Raw genomic sequence first — 14,813 nt, forward strand, 5'->3', positions numbered from 1 at the left:
TGTAGTTTCACAGGCTTTTGTAGAAACTTCTAGACAGTCATGATACTTTGCGTGCTTTCAAAACAGGCACTCTTTGTAGATCCAGCAGATGTTCAATATAATAAATCTGTATTCTGCTGGGAGGTGAGTCAGTCAATGCTAACATTACACATTATCAACAGCAGTCTTCATGCTACCATCCTATTCCATGGACAAATTGTTTAGGCCCTCTGCAAACTCAGGCAGCTCCAGAAATTCTCACCAATTCAGAAGGCTTTGAAAGATAAAATTGAAAGTTTTGAAGGCTTTCTTCAAAAGCATAAAATCCATAGACTCCCTTTCAAATGAAAAAATGAACAATGACAGTAGAAGAGCATAGAAAATGGCCTTTGGGTTGTAAGGGACCTTAAAGATCATCTAGTTACAACCCACAAGTCCTTACCCCTTGCAGCCTTCCACCAATCCCACTAGACAATGTTGTGTGTTCTTTAATCTTACACAGGCCTTTTCAGCTCATATCAACAAAGATACTTGGGGGATGGTTGGTTTTGTGGTTTGGGTTTGTTTTTTGTTTTGTTGGATTTCTCTTTATTTAAATAAAGCTTGTGTGGGTGCCAGGAAAACAAAGTGTGAAGAGCCAAGCACTGGAGGACCAGCTCTGTTGGTGCTCTGCACAGCATACAGAAAAGGTGACTGCGTGGGCAGCACTACCACCAAGGAAAAAAGGGAGCGGGCCACACGGGGGAGGAAGAGGAGGGGGAGGTGGGAAGGAGATGATGTGTGTGGATAGAACACAGGGAAAGCAGAGTATGTCCTCAGCTTCCTAAGAAAAGCCCTAGCAGATGGCCTAGTAAGGACTGTATCCATATCCTTGGGTTAAGGGAAATCAGGGTACTCACCCAGCAGGGAGCCTTTGTTAGGCAAAACTGCCCCACTGCATGACAGGCAGGGTACAAACAGCACTCATGGAGAGCAGTCAGGACTAGGCTGCATTTGACTGTGTGCTGCACTGAGAAGTAATGAGAGATGTCTCAGGAGACAGTGAGTTTAGCTCTGTTAAAAACCAGACCAGGTCTGGCCATTTAGATGGATGAGAGCACCGCAATTATAATGCCTGAAACACTTTTTGAAAGGATTTTCTCAGACCAACCACACATTTTACATAGGCTGTTCCCACTCCCCTGTTTTTTCTTTTTTTTTTTTTAAATCCCCTTCTTCCTTTCTGCTTTCTATTTTGTATGACAAAGGCCCTGTAATGATATGCTGATATTCAGCAAAATAAGGAGAGCTGGAGCTCAGAGTGGTTGATGAGAAAAGCAGGAGAGAAACTCCTTGTAATCCACTAGTAATGGCATTATGCCACTTGTCACCTAGTACAGCTCTACCCATGAAAGAACAGCAAGGGACACTGGGGAGGAGGCTAGGGGCTGGCATTCTGCTTTGGGTACTGAAGAAATAGGATGCTCCATTCAAATGGCAGCGGCACAAGAGTCTGGGAGCATTAGCAAGCTAGTAATCTTCCAGGACATTCAAAACTCCAGCTGTTTCTAGTCCCACCATTGTCAACACAGAGGCAGTCTGCTGTGACTTGTCTGTCCTGACTTGTCCATCCTGCAGCCAAGATCCGCTGTGGCAGCTCCTCTTTTCCACTGGCAGCCGGTGCACAAGGCAACTGGGGGAGGAAGGAGAGGAGAGGTGGAGAAGGGAATGAGCCCTTGGTCTGGCACAGGGCGTGGGGGCGAGGGGCAGCAGCAACCCAGCACGACCCATTCCGCAAGGTGACCTCAAGGGCATCCGTGTGGCCCATGCACAAACGCCTCCAAAGGCTCCATCTGGGGCCCTGGTAAAATGGCACTGAGCCATATTTGTATAGCACGAGGAAGAAGGTGCGTGCCCCTCACGGAAAAATCCGGCTGCTCATTCTCTTCCCTCCGTGAACTTCATTCTCCAGAGAACACAGCGCGAACCCCTCGTTCTGACCTCCCCGTCCTGAAAATTTGGGAGCGAACACGTTTGTACACAATGGCTCGGCCGGCAGCAGCTGCGGAGGCCGCGGTGCCAAAGCCCAGCCCCACGCGGGGACCGGGCTTTTCAACAGCCGGGCCGGGCCAGCTGCCGCCTGCGGCCCGTGCGGGCGGGAGGAGAGCCAGCAGAGCCCCGGGAACCTCCGGGATCGCGGCACCCGTGGCCCATCCGTGAGGGATCGTGAAGAAATCCGTGAGGGGATCGTGAAGGATTGTGAGTGGAGCATGGGGAGACCGTGAGGGGACGGCGAGGGACCGCGATGAATCGTGCGGCGCCGCGAGACGGCCCCGCCGTGAGGGGCGGGCGGTGGATGTGACGCGCGGGCGCGCGGGGCATTGTGGGAGCTCCGCCAGCCCGTCCAGCCGATCCCGGTGGCCCCGCGGGCGGAGCGGAGCAGCGGGAGCGGCAGCGGGGACGGGAGCGGGGATAGGAGCGGGGCCGCCGCCGGCCGACCGGAGACATCTTGTCCGCGCCGTAAGTCACCGCCGTTGTCCGCCCGCCGTGCGGGAAGGAGGGGGCGCGGGGGGCTCTGTCGCGGCGCGGTGACACCCGGCGGCGGTGGGGGGGCCGCGAGCCGGCCGGGCGCGCCGTGGGACGGAGGGGTGCCGGTCCCCTTCCCTGAGGGAAACCGGGAGCCGGTTCAGCTGCTTCTTGCGGCGCCTCGAGTGAAGCCGGGAGATCCACCCGCGCCCCGCGAAATGGTGGCAGCGGGGCTGTGTTTCCCTGGAATCCGCTGTGGAATGACGCTGTGGGGCTGGAAGGAGCCCGGCGGGGGTGCAGGAGCGGCCGGGTGTGCAGCCGTGGTCCCCCGCGTCCCCGCTGTTCCACGCGCGGACGGGCTCCGTCCTTGTCGTTCCCACCGCGGGTCGCCGAGCAGGGGAGGATAATCGAGCGAGACTGCGAAAAGCACAAGGCAAAAAACAGCAGGACTCGTTTTCCGTGTGTTTCACTTCGGGATGAGGCACCCGTGGTGTAAAAGTTACCTGCCTCGTGTGAAAGACTTAATTTAAAAAAGCCTAATGATGTATTTTAAACCGCAAGCAGAGGCTTCTGAGAATAGCAAAAATAAATGTTTGTCTGGAAACAGGGCTCCTTATTCTTTTAGGACTGTCACTTCTCGTAGGGGCTGCAATATGTCTGCCTGCAGGACCGGAGCAGCCCGTACGGACTGGCGGGGTGTGGGTGTTCCGCCAAGGGGACTGCGAGTGCTGCAGGTGAATGCAGCTCCTGGGGCTCCGCGCCGCCTCCAGCGCAGCGGCGCTGGCACTCAGACTCGAGGCTGATGTGTTTGTGCGTGCAGGAGACAGTGAGGGCAACAGACCGATTCTGTGGCTCGCATCTCCCTGTAATCCTTTTGTTTCTTCTTTAATTTTTAAAAGTAAGTTGTAGAAGGCCCGTGAAATTGTGTCTGAAGGCAGCAGTTGGAACTAGCTTCTATGCAAGCAGGGTGGTGTAAAGCTGAGGTTGCTTCGTTTGTAGAGATGGAAAGAGACTTGTTGTTGAAATATACTTGGATGAGACTTGTTATTTACCTCTTGACCATGCAAGTGAACAACCATTTTTTCTCCAGGACTGTGTGTGGCTGTCACTTAGCAACAGGTCTGTAGAGAACTTGGCAGATCCACTGCCTCCCCCATTCTGAAGAGTAAAAGAAATAAATTAGTGAAGGATCAAGAGTGCCATTAATAAAAACAGTACCTGGGTTCTCAGGGGCAGCCCAGAGTTGAAAGACTTATGTTAGAACAAGACAATTAAAGTTGCTTTGAAAATCATGTTTTAATGCAGTTGGGTATGAAAGATTTTGCATCAAGTAGTCCCTAGAAAACTACCCAGTGTATTTGGGAGTTCGGGGCTTTTTTTTTTTTTTTAATGTTGAGAAAGAAAGGTGTTCCATTGTTTACTTAGTAATGGTTGCAGGTTATTTTGCTGCATTATGTTTCGTAACCTTTCTCACTGAAATCTAGGCCTTCTGCGTTTCTGAAGAGTAACTTTGCTTTGCTGTGTGTGCTGTATACCCTTCTGATTGCCAGTAAAGCCAAATGTTGACCAAGCCAAGTGTAGATTAAGCCATAACTGTTATAAAAACTAGTGGCAAGATTAGAATTTGGTTTAATGACAGTAAAGTCAGTAAGGTGCTTAAGCACTGCTTATTTTGTAGAGCATGAGCAAAAAGAGAAGTCCACCACTGCAAGCTTAGTCTTAAAAGAAACCAGTGTGTTTAAATTTGTTCTTACGAGTTGCCTAGTTCTGCCAATACATAGCAATAAGCTTTGATAAAAGATACTCTCTTGATAAGGTAGGTGATATAATCACAGTCTGGAAGAGTAATCATGAACCTTTGCTCTCAGAGAAGTACAGAAATATTTTTGTGCAGCTCTGTCAGCTAGGATCAAAGCCTGCTGTCTGTTCCACAGAAAAGGTAACCTACCCCAGCAAGGTTACAAAGTAGGAATAAAGGAGCAGGGGTCTGTAACTGATGCCACAAGTGGAGAAAAGAGCCTCCAGATAGATCCTCCATTGGGAGAGGAACTGTTGGCCCTGTGGGTAATGCTGAGCATTAGGTTTTGTCATCTCAAGAGATAAAATTGGAAAAGAAAAATGCAGCACTTGTGGAAAGACTGCAAGGCTGGCTGGCTTGCTTGCTTGCTTGGGAAGGATGCTGTGAGCACACAAAGAAGCTATAGTTCCTTACCCAGGCCCATTCTAAAGACAGGGTGGTCAGGATTCAGCTCATGGTCCTTGTTCCAGGAGTGATGCAAGAATCACACCATTCATGACCTCCGTGATGGATCAAGTTCATGCAATCCCTTCTCTCAGCAGTATAGTATCTATATTAAATTTTGTTCTGCTTCTGAATTTTGCCTTGGAAGCATCCACATGAATTTTTTATTATGTTTTTATTTTCCTACAAAAATGTTAAGGGACAAAGTTGTTTTCAAAGTGTTATTTAAAACAGTTTTTCTGCATTGAATTCACCAATGGTCCAGTGACTTAAGGCCCTCTAAATTTTATGCTTGCTATCTAGTATACAAAAACCTATAATGTATAAATGGTTATTTCAGGCCAGTTCTCCCAGCAGTGGTCAGTGAAGACAATTGTATTTACATTTTCCTGGCTATTGGTGGCAGGATGCCCAGCAGAAACTCTCGTCACACTCCCAGCACTGTTCTTAGTGGAAATTTGCACATTAAGGGGTATTTGTTTTGGTTTTTCAGACCCACTGTGGGAGGGAGGGCCTTCTGCCAGTTGAATACAATTGTGCAGCAGTATTTTGTTTAGCACACAGATTTTGTGAAAACATTCTTCCTCTTTGTCCCATCCTTTATGTTCCTGCTATAGGAATTTTAATTGTCTTAATCTTCAACAGAAAGTACATCTATTGTGCATTCCTAGATGGGGAGTGTTCTCTTGGTTGTCCAAGAAAATGAAAATAAATGTATGGTGCTACCTTCTCAGATGAGAAGTTAATGGAGTTTTGGAACAACTGGTTTACAACTGTTTTTCACTCTTCTGTCTGTTTCAGACCTCAAAGAGTTACTGCTTTGATAAAGAGCTTGAGCTAAAGTTTGAAATCACATCAGATCAAATGATAACTGAGTGATTGGCTCTTTTTAGTTCTGTTGTACCTAGAAACCACAGTCCCAGGCAGGGACTCTGTTGTGCCAGGCAAGTATTAGAGACCATTCTATACCATTTTATGAATATGCCAGAGTAGCTTCTGATTAGCTAAGAACAGAGCAAGTTCATTGTCACAGCAAAGTCAAATGCATGTTTTCAGCAAGAGTTCAGCAAGTGGCTATTATTATGGGATATAAATAGATTTAAGAGAGAATGGCAGCACTTACATTGTTAATCTTTTGAAACAATGGAAAGAAAAGAGTATTGCAGTTAATCTCTTGTGATACAAAAATGAACTTTCCAGCTTAGTCTTTGTACTGAAAGAAAAATAATTACTACATCTTAGTATTTTTCCTATTGTAGTAATGATCTCCTGGATTCCACTACTTACTGATATGATGTAGACCTAAATTGAATCATCTCTTTGCTAAGTGCAGTTAATACACCAGTGTGAGCCCACAATCAGAACAGTTTCTGTCTGACAGCAGTAAGATTCATAGTAATTTATTTAGTCACTGAGAGCCAGTACCTGAAAACTGCTAATAACAGACTGGGTTTATAACTGCTGTTTGATCAAGGTGTCAAATCAACTGAACTAATGAACTGCTGGTGTTTGGAATTTGGGTATCGCTTTACCAGGATGTTCAGGTTGTGCTTTAAGAGTTATGTGACAAACATATGCCTTTGTGCATTTGAGGAAGATGGTATTTGAAAGTGTGGTTCAGCAGGGAAATATGGCCAACCAGAGTTACTCCAGCCAATTTCAAAGAGAAAAATGTTAAATATGCTGATTCCATTGCTACACCTTAAGGTTGTTTCTTAGGAAATGTATTTCTGGCTCGCAAAGACATGACAGCAGAGGAGCCTTGTAGCTTGAATCTTTGCTGTGACCCAATTAATACCTCATCAAATCTTATTTATGCATTTGGAGATCTTAGAAAGCAGTGTGAACCTTGCCACCTTTAAGGAGTTTCAAAAGGCTGTAAATCAAGTGCTAAATATCAATGGTCACCTGTGTCCAAGCACATCAGAGCCACTGAAGAATATAGTGTTAGATTTGATTTGAAGTCAAAGGTGAACTTAGATAGTTGACTCCTCAATGATATCCCCTAATTATCACAGTGATAATTTTGTGAACTCTCACATTGAAACAAAATAATTTTATTGTCAAATCTTTGGAGACTTCACAATGTATTTGGTAAAGTTCTCAAAAATTCCATTACAAAGGCAGACAGAAGAAAGCAAGGAAAGTACTGGTCCAATGACTGTGATTTATTTAAAATATATATTTACCTACTTTTATTATACTGCTGAAATCTTGTCTGAGCTATGATGTGTGTGATAAGGTTGCCTTCGGTTGCCTCTCTGATCTGTGGGCTCCCAGTGACTCAGCAAACAGCTCTAGTTCATTAGTGTTGGCAGCATGCCAGAGTTTCTGGTGGTACAAAGATAAACCATTTCGGAACATGTAAGGCATACAGCTTTCTTTGGTTTTTGATCTGTTGCCATGCTCTTTGCATTTCACCTCAATACATTTTCTTGTGGCTTTTGCAAGTGAAATCTCTTTCTGTTCTCTTTTGGTGGAGAACTAGAAATAGGGAAGAGGCATTTGAGAGTTGGTTGGGCCATCCTGCAGCTCAAAGGCAGGACAAACAGGTTCTGCAAAGTAATGATCCTGAATACACAATTAAGCTCTGAAAAAGGTTTCCATGCCAAGCTCTCACTTTCACCTTCTAAATGGTTACATGGTTGGTAACAGTAAAAGTGGTACTTGAAACCTAATTGAAGTTTTCCTCCCTCCACCCCCAACATCTAAGCAATCTGAGCATACATACAGGAATGGGATCCTTGAGATGGGAAAGTCTGAAACTCATCTGTATCACATTTCACCTTTAATACTGGAAGTTTCAGAAGTTCTTGTTTTTTTTCATTATGCAGCCCCGTGCACCAGCACCTTTCGGATTCAGGCAAAGTTTCTCCTCAGAAATAAACTCAGAAATAAAGCTAGAAAGGTCTTTAATATTCCACATAAGGGAATCAGGTGAATTGGCAAGCTGGTCACATTACTCATATTCATATTTAGGATACCCTGGACCTAAGTGCATAAAATAAAGAGAGAAATTAACCGTAGAATTTGTAGAGGTGATAAAGTAAGCCTATGAAAGAAAAAAAAAATACACCATTTTATATATGGGTTGGTATTATTCTGTATTGCTACCTACTTTACTGATGCTTTGGTGCAATTGTTACAGAAGCTAATAGCTAAAATGACATTCTCCCAAAGAAAGAAAACATTAGGAAGTAAGGATTTCCATATTCTCTTCCAGCTGTTCCCATATCCCATAAACTTACTAAATGATTAATGGAAGTTTACTGGTTAAGGCTTGCAGGCTTTCTCTAGAAAAATTATGTTTTTCATCACTGACCTCTCAGTTACAAACCAAATATATTGCAGGGCAGCACAGATATTTCTTATGCCACTTTCCATGGTGTTTCATTCAGTGAACCTCTCAGCATTTGAGGTTAAACATCCCTAGTACTGTTGATGAAAATGGATTATGAAATATGAAAATAATTCCTGGCAGAAGGTCTATAGACAAGTCAAGGCCCCACCCAGCCTTCCTGCTAACAAAGACAGAGCTAGCTAGATGACAAAATGCAATTAAATGGATGGTTTAAAAATCATTGGTGAGCTGCATTTGGGTTATTTCTCAAGGCAAGAAAATTGGCTTTTGTCCTCTTCTTCACAGAATAATGGCTGTTACAGAGCTGAGTCCACAGCAGATGAAAGGAGAAGGAGCCCTTTTGATGGCTTTCCCCCTTCCAAAGATTCCTATCTGTTTCTGGACATGAGTTTCCTAAACATAGTGTGACTTTCATCTGGTCTATGAAGATGGGATTATTTTGTTTACTTTAAAAAACAGTAAACTCATTGCATTTAATTTACTTAATGTGCCATGCAGGTGTAGATGGTGGTGAATGGAATGTGAAAGCAGAAAGAAGAAGAAACCTCTGATACTCATGTTTCTTTAGCTGTTGTGACTGGTATTCGTTTGGCAGTTATGTAGCCTGAATCTTATTGACTCATTGAGAATTGAAGGGCTGCAGGATGTGTCAGCACAGAACAGAAACTGCAAAACCTAGCAGTGGGGTTGATGAACCTGTTTTGCCTTATTCTGAGATAACTTCATTGTGGATTCTGGCATGTGGAAAATACAGTTAGGTTCATGAGAGCAAGGAGAGAATTCAGGATAAACAAGTGAAAAATAGGGGAAGTAGAGAAATGGTGTGCTGGAAAAGCAGGACTATAGGGGTTTTCATTGTGGAGTGTATAAACACATCACTGAATTTGTGTGTGTGTTGGGTAGGATTTGTGCAGCAAGGGAAGAAGTGGGGGCACAGAGCTGTGTCTGTATCACTGATGCATTCCGCTGGTTTCCCTGGAGTTCAGACAGGAGGGAGGGGAGAGGTGGGGAGATGGGCACTGTCTCCTTTCCTCTGAGGTAATTTCAAAACCCAGTGAGTTGCCTAAACCTTCAAAGACACCTTGAGAGCCTGTGAACCCTCCACCTCTTTAGATTTGTCAGTTTCTATTTACAGCCTGAGCAGAAATCAAAGAGAGGACAGAATATGTTTGACAGCTGTATCAGCAGTAGGTTCCCTCAGCGAGATAAACTGAGATACAGTTGTCAGATACGTGCTGGGTGTTCAGAGCCCTGTGCTGTCAGGGAAAGGTGGCAGATAGAAGATTGTCAGATTCCTGGAGGGAATGTTGAAGCAATATGGTCTTCAGTGTAGAGATGGCTGAGTTTTGGTAGGTTCAAATCTCAAGGGGTTTATTTCTAAAAATAAAATATCTACTGTACAGGAGATGTATTTTGCCATCAATAGGCTTTTGTTCTGTCAATTCTCACACATCTGGAAAACTTGAGTTTTTTAAAGGAGGTGAATACACTTTATGAAAGCTTCAATGGATGTGGTTTCTCGTAGTTTGGAATGTAATTATGCATGAACCTAACTGCCCTACCACAGCTGTTCAAATGCCCTACCAAAAGGTTTTCATAGAGATAAGAGGTTGTTTTTCCTTGCAGAAAGCAACCTCTGCCTCAGTGCAGAAGTTCTCTTTTAAATCCAGTACTTATCACTCTTTGCTCCATTAGTGGTATGGGGTTTAATCTGTTAAGAATTTCAGGAAAGTAGATTCTTAAGAAATAACTTGTTTATATATTTTCTGTTAAAAAAAGTTATACCAAATTACAATGGGAAGTAAACATTCTGTGGGAAATTATTTTAGGTTCTTGTTGTGTGTACTCTAAAAAGACAACTTGTCTGTATGTTTTAGACACTGTAATGCATTGCCTACCCCAAAATGCTGATTTACCTTGGAATTCACTGTGTAGTTTTATAGTATCAGTCCTAATTAATAACCTTTTATCTTCTGTTCCTTTTTTTTTTATTTCTTCCTAAATACAGAGTGCTGTTTCAGACCTGATACAGACAAGATGTCCAGCAGGGGTGGAAAGAAGAAGTCAACCAAGACCTCCCGCTCCGCAAAGGCTGGGGTCATATTCCCTGTTGGAAGAATGCTCCGGTACATTAAGAAAGGCCACCCGAAGTACAGGATTGGTGTTGGTGCTCCTGTGTACATGGCTGCTGTACTGGAATATCTAACTGGTAGGTGTTGCTGAATTATGTGAAACAGTAGCAGTAAAAGTTAAATACAAACTGAATTTACACAGAAAAAATCCCAAAGAAATAAAAAAAGTTACAGCTGAAGTGTGTGTTTTGCTGATCACACATCTAAGCCAAAATCAAGGTACCCTCACCCCTGCCTCAGAGTCTTGATGACTTTTGTTCATTCCTGCATAGAATTTGCTTTCACCACTTGTAAACATACTCTTTCCATGTAGTCAGGGTTCCCACTGCCATCAGTGTGTGGACTACATTGTTGCAAAGCATCTCTTTGCTTTGGTTTTGTGCCTGATCAGTTTGTTTGGGTTATAATTGTCTGTTAAGCATATACATTAATTTTAAATAGAGAGTTTCTCCATGTTTACACAGGGCTGAGACTGTTTACAGCCTTGTTTAAACATTTTTGTTCAATTTGCAGATTTCTTTTCAGACTACACTTGCTGTTTGCAGTTTGTTTGATTGAGTCTGTGTATACATGCAAACTGTTCATCTGCCCAGGATCTACGCAGCTTATTTACTTACAGTTGTAGTTCTAGTTCTGTTCCTTTCATCACATCAGAATGAGAATACCTTAAATAATTATCTCATCCTCATCTTCTCACAGGACAAAAGTATTATTTTTTCCTCCATTTAGAAATAAGCTTCAAAGGAATAAAATGCTTTGCCCAATGACATAAACAACCAGACATGCAAGTAAAGATCTTTATATAGTTAATTTGTTCTCAAACACAACTTAAGACATTGCAAGTTTACCCTCTCCAAACAACATTACAAAAGCAGTCTTTTGACAGAAAACCCCAACTGTAATAGCATCAGCATATGGGCTTTTTGCAATAATGGTTTGCTTAAAATAAAAAAAAAATGGATAAGAAGGTTCAGTCATCTTCATGTGGCCAGATTGATGTCTGAGTATATACCTGTGGTGTAGGGATCTAGCAAAACACACAAGTGCCAGATAGTTGAGTGTTTGGAACCAGATTCTGTTAGCATGACTAAGGAAAAGTTTAAATTGGATCTTATTTCTCAAAGCAGTGTTTCTTTTTCCAGTGCATGTGCTTGTGTCGGTGTTCTTGCCATAGGTTCAAGTGTTTCAATGGACAGGAGACTTTAAGCTGTATTGGTGTGCTGAGCCTCTCAAAGGTAGAGGTTTTTCTTTGACTCAAGCACAAAGTTATAAAGCATTGACTTTTCTGGGAGTATTTAAAACTGAAGCAACCTGACCGTACCACAATATTTGATGCATTTTATAATGGCTCTTGACGTTGAAGGACAGAAGATTTCTTCCTATAAAGTTTCTTCTTCCCCTAAAGATAAATATTGGTAATATTACCAAATAATTAATCGAGTGCTTGTTTTCTGTAGGGTATTCATACCATCAAATATATTTTTTTTTCCTCCTTCACCTGTCAACATTCAGTATTCTTTATTTGGGCCTTTTCTTTAAAAGAATGCTTTTAAACTTCATAGATGGCCTTAAAAATTAACATTTCCTTTAGCTAGGTTGCTGCTTACAGCAATAACAACTCAAATAAAAGACTTCTTAGGGTGAAGGGTGCTTTGAATGCTGTCCTTTTAAAGAAACAGCAATACAGGTGAGCTTAAGGCTCTGTTAATAAGCAGCACATGTTACAGGTTTAAATCATTTAAGTGTTGACTGAGGCAGTGATAGTTTAGGCAGTTAAGAATAGGCTGGGGAAATAAAGGTGTGCATCTTTGGGAACTTGTCTGAGGACATCACCAACAACAAGAAAACCAAGGAAAATAACATACATCACTTTAGGAAAAACAAAAGGCAGGAGGAAAGAATAGCTGAAGGAAAAAGTACTTTCCTTCTGTATCCCTTTAAGTATTTTTAGGCAGTTTTGCTGTGGTTTTTCTGTCTCCTTGGAAGTCTAGGTAGATAATCCTAGTAACCTGTATCACATGGCTTTCTTTCATTCCTGTACATAGATGCATCTCAAAAGCACAGATACGCCTTTCCTTCTAGAGTTGGTACTGGTTTTATCATAGAATTATTTGGGTTGGAAGGGACCTTGTAGTTAATCTTTTTCTAATCCTCTTTCCATGGACAGGGATACCTCCCACTACACCAGGTTTCTCCAAACCACATCCAGTCTGGTGGCCTTAAACCATCTTGGCCATTTCCAGAGATGGGGCAGCCACAGCTTCTCTAGGCAACTGTGCCAGTGCCCCAGCGCACTCACAGGGAAGAATTTCTTCCTAATATCTAATCTAAATCTATCCTGTTTCAGCTTGAAGTGATTTCCCCTTGTAGTCCCATCACTACAAGTTCTTCCCTCTCCAGCTTTCTTGTAGACCCCTTACTGTTTCAATCTGGTGAGTTTTTTTTCCCTTTCTCTAAGTTTTTCACACAATGTATAGTATAATTTTTAGCCTTTAGTGCTCAGTATGTTTTCAGAACTTCAGGTCATTCATCTTTTTCAGTGTAATTCAGAAACAGCCCCTTGAAATGGAATGCTTGGAGATTTTTGGTTTATGTTCTTTTTACCTCTTGGCATTTATTACTTCACAAAACCAGAGAAATCCTGACTTCTCTCCAGGAGAGTTTTTAAAGATCCTTATGTTAGCACATGGTCTGAGACCAAATCAAAGCATTTCAACCATTTCAAAGTAAAACCAGGAACGTGACATAAGAGGAAGGAGACCATGTGAACTAGCATGCTAATAAATTGGCTAAATCAAAAAGCAATCCTGTGTATCCTGGAAGGAGAAGTATAAAATATCAAAAGGAGTCATAGGAAAGAGAAACTTCAGAAACCAAAACGGGAGTGGAAATGACAGACACATGACCTAATAGAAAGGAATCTACAATGGTTTAAACACTGGTTTATCAGTGTGCAGAATTTGGAACCAACTTTCTTCGTTTAGAAGGTGAGGTGTTAAATTTTGCTGGCCTTTTCTGAGGTTTAACTTCGATGTAGATCTGAAATTAGCCCATGATGTGGTCAGATATGGGAATTTTTGTTCTATCTCAGTTTGAGATTTGAGCTTCTGAAATGCTTCCAGCTGTTCAGACTTGAAGGTCTGTTCTGGATTCATCTGGAGTTATGACTTTCCACTTTGTACTTTGAAAGTAGCTTATTTTTATCATTTATCTACAACTCCTGATCAGAAAGTAAGAGTACACATTCTATGATTTCGCATGTCCTTAGATTTCAATATACTTCACAATTAAACAAGTTGCACAGTGAGTATCCTCCTTTTCTTACTTATTCACTAAAGGTTCTTGTTACTAGAAGTAACATTAGAAAATAACTCTCTCATCAGCACAAGCTGTGTATCCAGTTTGGTTTCTTAAGCCAAGTTGCTTATTGTTTCCAGTTTTTTATCTATGGAAATAATGTGTTATGTCCATTGTAAATAGGATGCAAGTGTGTCTTTCATGGGTAAATGTGCAGAAAGTACCTTTGAGTGTTACCAATATTGAAGCAGGTGGATATGTGTCCTTTTTTTATGCTGGAGGAATAGTGTGGATGCCAAAGAACTATAAATGCATGGTTCTTTCTTTTCCTTCTTTGAAGCAGCAGTTCATGCAATGCTTTCTTGCAGGGAATAGTCAGAATAATGTATCAGTTCTGCAGCATAAGCAGAAATTAATTTTAACCATTATCAACAGTTTTCAGTTGGCACATACTGTGTTGGTGATTCCTATTGTCTTCTTTCTTTATTGCACTTATTTGCACAATGGTTCCTCGCCTATTTGTCTTTCCAAATGTGGACTTCAGAAAACATGCAGTCCCCCCCATAATTTCTCTGCAAAGTAGTGCATCAGTATCAGTTTATGTCAAAAAAGAACTCTAGGTCAGTCAAGAGAATGGCCACAGACTTCATCTGGGGCATTGCAGCCACTTACATGAATTTTGGTGGTTTCTGTTTGTCAGAACTGGGCCTGCCATACATCTCATCAAGTATGGTCTTTTCAGGTGTAGAGCTTGCACAAGTTACAATATGTAATCCAACCTTTCCTACTAATGGAAATAGATACTCCTTTGCCCTTGAAAAACAGAAATCTCTTGAGCATATTTAAAGGCAGAAAGAGCCAGGCCTGCAAGTGATTTCTGTTCCACCCTCCCCCATCATCTGTTCTACACTGTAAATCATTTCCAATTGCCAAAATGTCATAGCAAATGAGGAAAAGGAGAAGTTTATAAAACAGCAGGAGCACAGGAATACAGAAGAAATGAGACTGATTTATATTTGTTATGTATATATGAAGGTAGGAGAAAATGTTAAATACCTGTTTTCTCCATTAGATCTTTTTCTCAGCTGTGTTTTTGGGGTTTTTTTACACAGGGGTACTGTTGGTCATATATTTTCTTGAAATGCAAAATAAGCACTTCTTGAACCCCATGGTTAGAATTGCATCTGAGGCATTCTCGTATTTACCCGAGTTTTTGTTTTCAGGCTTTCTGATGTCACCAGAATCAAATAATGGGAGTTCATGTGCTGGAGCTCAATTCATTGTGTTTTTATCTTGA

General features: G+C 42.2%; 1 protein-coding gene across 6 annotated transcripts in view; it reads left to right on the forward strand.

Moving 5' to 3' along the window:
* The first annotated feature begins 2,349 nt into the window (after positions 1-2,349).
* The window catches only part of LOC121332264 (core histone macro-H2A.1), a 42,867-nt gene continuing 30,403 nt past the window's right edge, over positions 2,350-14,813 (forward strand). For all 6 annotated transcript variants that reach the window (XR_005952127.1, XM_041397552.1, XM_041397554.1 and 3 more), the window contains exons 1-2: positions 2,350-2,478; positions 10,096-10,296. Coding sequence is in view for 5 of the 6 variants with exons in the window: in XM_041397552.1 (XP_041253486.1) it covers positions 10,125-10,296 (172 nt within the window). In the remaining variant the exon portion in view is untranslated. The remainder of the gene's footprint in view (positions 2,479-10,095; positions 10,297-14,813) is intronic.

This window comes from Onychostruthus taczanowskii, unplaced genomic scaffold (genome assembly GCF_017590055.1).
Source record: "Onychostruthus taczanowskii isolate IOZ18803 unplaced genomic scaffold, ASM1759005v1 scaffold14, whole genome shotgun sequence".
Taxonomy (NCBI): domain Eukaryota; kingdom Metazoa; phylum Chordata; class Aves; order Passeriformes; family Passeridae; genus Onychostruthus; species Onychostruthus taczanowskii.